General features: G+C 41.4%; 1 protein-coding gene across 1 annotated transcript in view; it reads right to left on the bottom strand.

Moving 5' to 3' along the window:
• The window catches only part of cdc42se1 (CDC42 small effector 1), a 13460-nt gene extending 5403 nt beyond the window's left edge, over positions 1–8057 (bottom strand). The window contains exons 1-2 of the mRNA XM_079368027.1: positions 7899–8057; positions 3749–4144 (exon numbers count right to left, since the gene is read on the bottom strand). Coding sequence (XP_079224153.1) covers positions 3749–3898 — 150 coding nt within the window. The 5' untranslated portion in view covers positions 3899–4144; positions 7899–8057. The remainder of the gene's footprint in view (positions 1–3748; positions 4145–7898) is intronic.
• Between the last annotated feature and the right edge of the window lie 373 nt (positions 8058–8430).

An 8430-nucleotide genomic window follows, 5' to 3' on the forward strand; every position in this document is an offset into this window, starting at 1 on the left:
GTTTACCTGCTTTATGTAAACAATGAGCATGTTTACCTGCTTTATGTAAACAATGAACATGTTTACCTGCTTTATGTAAACAATGAGCATGTTTACCTGCTTTATGTAAACAATGAGCATGTTTACCTGCTTTATGTAAACAATGAACATGTTTACCTGCTTTATGTAAACAATGAACATGTTTACCTGCTTTATGTAAACAATGAACATGTTTACCTGCTTTATGTAAACAATGAACATGTTTACCTGCTTTATGTAAACAATGAACATGTTTACCTGCTTTATGTAAACAATGAGCATGTTTACCTGCTTTATGTAAACAATGAACATGTTTACCTGCTTTATGTAAACAATGAGCATGTTTACCTGCTTTATGTAAACAATGAACATGTTTACCTGCTTTATGTAAACAATGAACATGTTTACCTGCTTTATGTAAACAATGAGCATGTTTACCTGCTTTATGTAAACAATGAGCATGTTTACCTGCTTTATGTAAACAATGAGCATGTTTACCTGCTTTATGTAAACAATGAACATGTTTACCTGCTTTATGTAAACAATGAGCATGTTTACCTGCTTTATGTAAACATAACAATCAACATGTTTACCTGCTTTATGTAAACAATGAACATGTTTACCTGCTTTATGTAAACAATAAGCATGTTTACCTGCTTTATGTAAACAATGAGCATGTTTACCTGCTTTATGTAAACAATGAGCATGTTTACCTGCTTTATGTAAACAATGAACATGTTTACCTGCTTTATGTAAACAATGAACATGTTTACCTGCTTTATGTAAACAATAAGCATGTTTACCTGCTTTATGTAAACAATAAGCATGTTTACCTGCTTTATGTAAACAATGAGCATGTTTACCTGCTTTATGTAAACAATGAGCATGTTTACCTGCTTTATGTAAACAATGAACATGTTTACCTGCTTTATGTAAACAATGAGCATGTTTACCTGCTTTATGTAAACAATGAGCATGTTTACCTGCTTTATGTAAACAATAAGCATGTTTACCTGCTTTATGTAAACATAACAATGAACATGTTTACCTGCTTTATGTAAACATAACAATGAGCATGTTTACCTGCTTTATGTAAACAATGAGCATGTTTACCTGCTTTATGTAAACATAACAATGAACATGTTTACCTGCTTTATGTAAACATAACAATGAGCATGTTTACCTGCTTTATGTAAACAATGAACATGTTTACCTGCTTTATGTAAACAATAAGCATGTTTACCTGCTTTATGTAAACATAACAATGAACATGTTTACCTGCTTTATGTAAACATAACAATGAGCATGTTTACCTGCTTTATGTAAACAATGAACATGTTTACCTGCTTTATGTAAACAATGAACATGTTTACCTGCTTTATGTAAACAATGAACATGTTTACCTGCTTTATGTAAACAATAAGCATGTTTACCTGCTTTATGTAAACAATGAGCATGTTTACCTGCTTTATGTAAACAATGAGCATGTTTACCTGCTTTATGTAAACAATGAACATGTTTACCTGCTTTATGTAAACAATGAGCATGTTTACCTGCTTTATGTAAACATAACAATGAACATGTTTACCTGCTTTATGTAAACAATGAGCATGTTTACCTGCTTTATGTAAACAATGAACATGTTTACCTGCTTTATGTAAACAATGAGCATGTTTACCTGCTTTATGTAAACAATGAGCATGTTTACCTGCTTTATGTAAACAATAAGCATGTTTACCTGCTTTATGTAAACATAACAATGAACATGTTTACCTGCTTTATGTAAACATAACAATGAGCATGTTTACCTGCTTTATGTAAACAATGAGCATGTTTACCTGCTTTATGTAAACAATGAGCATGTTTACCTGCTTTATGTAAACATAACAATGAGCATGTTTACCTGCTTTATGTAAACAATGAACATGTTTACCTGCTTTATGTAAACAATGAACATGTTTACCTGCTTTATGTAAACAATGAACATGTTTACCTGCTTTATGTAAACAATGAACATGTTTACCTGCTTTATGTAAACAATGAGCATGTTTACCTGCTTTATGTAAACAATGAGCATGTTTACCTGCTTTATGTAAACAATGAGCATGTTTACCTGCTTTATGTAAACATAACAATCAACATGTTTACCTGCTTTATGTAAACAATGAGCATGTTTACCTGCTTTATGTAAACAATGAGCATGTTTACCTGCTTTATGTAAACAATGAGCATGTTTACCTGCTTTATGTAAACATAACAATCAACATGTTTACCTGCTTTATGTAAAGAGATCACACCTGTTATGAACTGATGATATACTAATAAAGATTGATTGATTGATTGATTGATTGAAGCCTTAAAGTCACAGAGTTTCTGTCATGCACTCGGTGTTTTTCTTCGATGTGCAGACAGATAAATGAAGGTTTGAAATCGACATGTTTGGTGTGTTGGTTTGTGCAGTGCTTTTAGTCAGACCCTCCTTATGTGTTCAGAAGAATCATTAACTTTAGGGTTAATATGCACCTTAGTTGATAAAAACTACTTGTGTATTAAGGAAAAGGTTTCTGGACAAACAAATTGACATAGGTGACCTTATGTGAAAAGAAGGCGCCAGCCTGGAGGAGGTCAAAGTTTCCAGCGACACAGAAAGAGGAAGTCCTGCCACCTGTTTCCTCCAGAGTTAAGCCGGACTGTTTAGACAACGGCTGAGTCTCATTTTAGGGGCTGCTTCCTCAGGGGACACGTTGAAGACCGATTACATCACAGTCCATCAAATTTAACCTTCCAACAAAGGTGCATCTGATGCATCGTTGCTCTTCCAGAGATTTATTGTGTTCTGTTAGGGGTAAGTTTAACCATACACACTGATGGTAGAGGCTGCTGCAGTCCATCAGTATTAACTCATCCATTCACACACTGATGGTAGAGGCTGCTGCAGTCCATCAGTATTAACTCATCCATTCACACACATTCACACACTGATGGTAGAGGCTGCTGCAGAGTAAAGAGTCCATCAGTATTAACTCATCCATTCATACACATTCATACACTGATGGTAGAGGCTGCTGCAGAGTCCATCAGTATTAACTCATCCATTCATACACATTCACACACTGATGGTAGAGGCTGCTGCAGAGTAAAGAGTCCATCAGTATTAACTCATCCATTCACACACATTCACACACTGATGGTAGAGGCTGCTGCAGAGTCCATCAGTATGAACTCATCCATTCACACACATTCATACAGTACCAACAAAGCAGCAGGAGCTTCAGGGTTAAGTGTCTTGCTCAAGGACATATCAGACATGTTGCTGCAGGAGCTGGGGATTGAACCCTCAACATTAGTGAGGCAGCGGGTGACACAAACATGGACTCCTCTGTAAACCACAGTACAGCTGTTGTCTTCACTTAGTTCTTTGTGATTCTTTTCACTTGTTGAAAGTCAGACTCTCGCAGCCAAAGAGTATTGAAAAACTGCAGTTCATCGACTGACCACTTGAGGCTGTCTGTGTTTATTCCGGCCGGACATCAAAGCTGAAGTCATTCTTGTAAAGTAAAACAAGAAACTGAATATTTAACAGTTGGTGTCTTTAGATTTCTCTGAGTTATAGTGTGAGGTGTGAAACAAACAAACACAAACCTTCCTGTTTTTGTCAGTTTTTCTACAGGGAGCTCCTTATGCTACATAGATGTTTATAAATGTGTGTGTGTGTGTGTGTGTGCCTCACCGGCGGGGGTTTAGCCACCACGCAGCAGCCCATTTTGTGCCAGAAGTCGCTCATGCCAACGCTCTTTCTGTCCAGCTGCTGGCTCTCACGCTCTGCTGCCGCCCTGCAGGCCGGAGGGGGAACTGCAGCCTGCGGGTAATCCTGGGGCATTCAGACAACGACTGCAGCACACGGAGGACCAAAAGCCTAAATATAAATCCTGCCTCCGAGTCAGAAATGTCCGGGGCCCTAAAGGACTCCAGTAGGGTTGAGGCAGAAAATAAATCCAATGAAAACTAAATTAAAAACAAAAAGGTGGAATTCAATTTCAGTGTAAATTCTTTGACGAATAAAAAAGACAAAATGACTCAAAATGTCGAAACAGTGACTGAGCGACTCTGCAGCTTCAGGCCAGATCTGTAGAGACAAAAAGGAACAAATTAGAAAACATGTATGATTTTAGGGTTACATAATAATTACTGTTTTCTTATTAAATCATCCTTCTGCAGTGATTCAGTGAAGAAGGGAAATGGAGCCAACACTAAAGTGTCTACAGTTTTAAGACATTAATGTTTCAAAGAATAGTTTCATCTTCTCGCTTGTTTTCTACTTGAACGAATATCAAGCTGAGGATTTTAGAGCAGCTTTACTCTTCACCTAACTGGATGAAGCAACATGGACTCAGATATGGAGCTCTGCAAAGGGAACTGTAATAGAACTAGAGAACCTCTGTAGAGCACTACATGGCTTACAGATGATAAAGGATGAATTCCAGTCTGTCAGAATTGGGCTCAAAATGTCATGTGGACGTGAGAAGCTTCTGTACGTGGTCATGTACCCACATTGAAGATTACTGGGGTAAACAAAATTTGATTGAAAAAGTTCAGTGTAATATTGTTCCACACTTCAGTACTCTTACCTAACTGTACCTAATCTTAGCTTAGCTTAGCTTAGCTTAGCTTAGCTTAGCTTAGCTTAGCTTAGCGTGGAATTCTGATTTTAAAGTATCTCCTGCTGTGTTTTTCCAGCCTCCACATTCTTCAGCGAAAGTCAAGGTCCGCCTCTCCACACTGATAAGAGCAGTGTTTCCTGATTACATAAAGAGGTGAAACTTCTATTTTCAGTGTGAGCTCAGGTCCTGCAGGAGGAAACTTCTGGAGTCTGTCCAACACATTTCAGCAGACGATAAAGAAAGAATGTGAGGAGACTCAGAAACATGTCGCCTCATGCATCGCATCCAGATCAGCAGAAGGAGCGTCTACAGTCACGCCATGATTCATCCTGAGCTCCAGGGATGTTTTGATCTGAGACACTAAAAACTATTCATCAACAAGCTCCTCCTTCTTCTGACAACACCTTAAACAACATGGCGTCAGGTACCAGTCAGGCTCATAATACCAGAGAATGCCCTCATCTGGTCCCAATCAAAAGGTCTCACATTAGGCCCCTCCCCCACAGCCTGAGACCACACCTCCATGACACAAACAAGCCATTTGAAGATTTACATTAAAGTCGACAACTCTACGTACCAGAAGAGAGAATAAACCAAACACTTCTGGCAAACTGCTGCACACTTATCACACACGAATATTGCATCAACGCATAAAAATGCAAACTTTGCCGAAATTCAACACAAAAATCCCAAAGTTGCCACGATCCCATTGTCTGATGCATAAATTCCCAAGTTGACAATCTCCAACATTCAAATCCAAATATTGCCCAAGTCCAAGTCATATAAATCCCAAAGTTGCAGGAGTTTTTGTACAATTGAGTTTTTAACTTGCAGGAGTTTCCCTTCACGTTCTGTTGCTCTTTATGGTTAAGACATCACGGCATCCTCCTCACGTCTCTCCTTGTTACCGGGGAAACGTAGCGCCACAGTTTGATATTTGATCAGAGTGTTTGAAGATGGTCCCCGCAGAGACACCAACATGTGTTTCTGCCTCCAGGTGGCGCTAACACGACTCAGCTGCTCACTTCAGCAGCGACGACTTCCTGAGTATGAAATCTCAAAACAACGAGACTCTGTGTGAGTGTTTGTCCCATGATGTCAGCGTGAGGATGAAGGAGAGGGAAACACACACACACACACACAGCGCTCCACCTCCCAAACAGAAGTGTGTGTCTGTGAAGACCTCGTCATCTGTAACATTCAAACAGAGCGGTGACTGTTTCACCACAGCAAACTGACTCCAGACCTGTAATTTGGCTCCAGATCTGGACCTTCACACTCAAATCTCCGTATTTCACAAACCGGCTGACTTCATCACTAACACTCAAAACCAGGCAGTGCGGGTGTATTTTTAACTAAAACATTTGATCTCTGACTCCGTCATGGCCTTCAGTACATTTGTCTGAACTCGGGGACCTTTGACCATTTTCCAAGACTTTTTTCTGTAGGTGGGAAAATCTGCAGAACAAATGAAAGAGTTTCATTTTTAAACAGAAAGAAGAAGAAGGAGCTGTGATTGTTCACACCAAACTGATTTCAGAAGAACTTCTAACACTCACAGGGTGGGCTCATTAAAAATCAGTATGTGCTTCAGATAGAAGTGATTGTACCCGAGCTAAAAAGCCTCTGCATGTTTCTAATAAGCTCCAGCAGCAGAAAGCTGCTCAAACTAGGATCAATGTTGGAGATGAAACATGGAGAGAGGTTAGAACGCAGAAAGCTTTACAGACCCATGCAGAGCTGGCTAAACACTGAAGCTACAGTGTCTCTACATGCAGAGCTGGCTAAACACTGAAGCTACAGTGTCCACCACATGCAGAGCTGGCTAAACACTGAAGCTACAGTGTCCACCACATGCAGAGCTGGCTAAACACTGAAGCTACAGTGTCCACCACATGCAGAGCTGGCTAAACACTGAAGCTACAGTGTCCACAACATGCAGAGCTGGCTGAACACTGAAGCTACAGTGTCCACCACATACAGAGCTGGCTAAACACTGAAGCTACAGTGTCCACCAACATGCAGAGCTGGCTGAACACTGAAGCTACAGTGTCCACCACATGTAGAGCTGGCTAAACACTGAAGCTACAGTGTCCACCACATGCAGAGCTGGCTAAACACTGAAGCTACAGTGTCCACCACATACAGAGCTGGCTAAACACTGAAGCTACAGTGTCCACCACATGCAGAGCTGGCTAAACACTGAAGCTACAGTGTCCACCACATGCAGAGCTGGCTAAACACTGAAGCTACAGTGTCCACCACATGCTGAGCTGGCTAAACACTGAAGCTACAGTGTCCACCACATGCAGAGCTGGCTAAACACTGAAGCTACAGTGTCCACCACATGCAGAGCTGGCTAAACACTGAAGCTACAGTGTCCTCCACATGCAGAGCTGGCTAAACACTGAAGCTACAGTGTCCACCACATGCAGAGCTGGCTAAACACTGAAGCTACAGTGTCCACCACATGCAGAGCTGGCTAAACACTGAAGCTACAGTGTCCACCACATGCAGAGCTGGCTAAACACTGAAGCTACAGTGTCCACTACATGCTGACCTGTGTGAGAGGAGGGGGGGAGACAGCTCTCTGTGATGATTAGAGTTTAGACTGCAGTACTCATTTTAAACACTAGGGGGCAGAGTGACAGGCTGCTCCTTTAAGGTGAAGATGCTTCAGTTTTCTCCTTCCAAACTTTATGACAAGCTAGCAAGAGTCCTGAACAGCAAAAAAGAGTTGTGACCTCAATAAATAGAAAATAATGACATGCTTTGATACGTCTGATATGGATATGCTAGCAGTTGAGTTTAACACTCAGGAGGGTGTTACACTTTAATCTGCGACCCGTCCAACTCCGAGTTCATCTAATATTTGATCACAAAGCAGCAGGCTACAGAACAGGGAACAGAAACCAGTCTGTCGCTCAACAGACAGCCTTTACACACACACACACACACACACACACACACACACACACACACACACACACACACACACACATTATAACTGAAGAAGTTGTGTTACATCTTTCTGAGGGTTCACTGTAAATATCATGGTTCGTACACGCCCTCCCTCCCTCAGTCACATGAAGTCCCTGAAGTCCCTGAACATGAATCTGTGTATTAATGAGTGACAGAGTGAGAGTTCTGTCCACACCTAAATATCAAACACAGCAGGAGGTCTGAGCAGATTAAAATCAGAAGAAGAAGAAGACTCACCAGAGACAGAAAACCAACCGAGCGTCATGCTGAAATCTGCAGACTGAGATCCTGAAGCAGCTCTCTCTCTCCCCCTCCCTCCCTCTCTCTCTCTGTCTCTCTCTCTCTCTCTCTCTCTCTCTGTCTCTCTCTCTCCCCCTCCCTCCCTCCCTCTCTCTCTCTGTCTCTCTCTCTCTCTCTCTCCCCCTCCCTGCCCTGCCCTCTCTCTCTCTCTCTCTCTCTCTCTCCCCCTCCCTCTCTCTCTCCCCCTCCCTCTCTCTCTCTCCCTCTCTCTCTCTCTCTCTCTCTCTCTCCCTCCCTCTCTCTCTCTCTCTCTCTCTCTCTCTCTCCCCCTCCCTCCCTCTCTCTCTCTCTCTCTCTCTCTCTCTCTCTCTCTCTCTCTCCTCTCTCCCTATCTCTCTCTCGCTGAGGTGTGGCTCCAACCAGGAAATCCACCCTCCCTTTTTTTCTTCTCTTTCCTTGCACCTTCCAGTCCTGTATATTTTTAGTCAAACTGCTCCTCCTGTTGGCTGTACTGACTCATTACATCACA

The sequence above is a fragment of the Symphodus melops genome (genome assembly GCF_947650265.1).
Source record: "Symphodus melops genome assembly, chromosome: 18".
NCBI classification, from domain to species: Eukaryota; Metazoa; Chordata; class Actinopteri; order Labriformes; family Labridae; genus Symphodus; species Symphodus melops.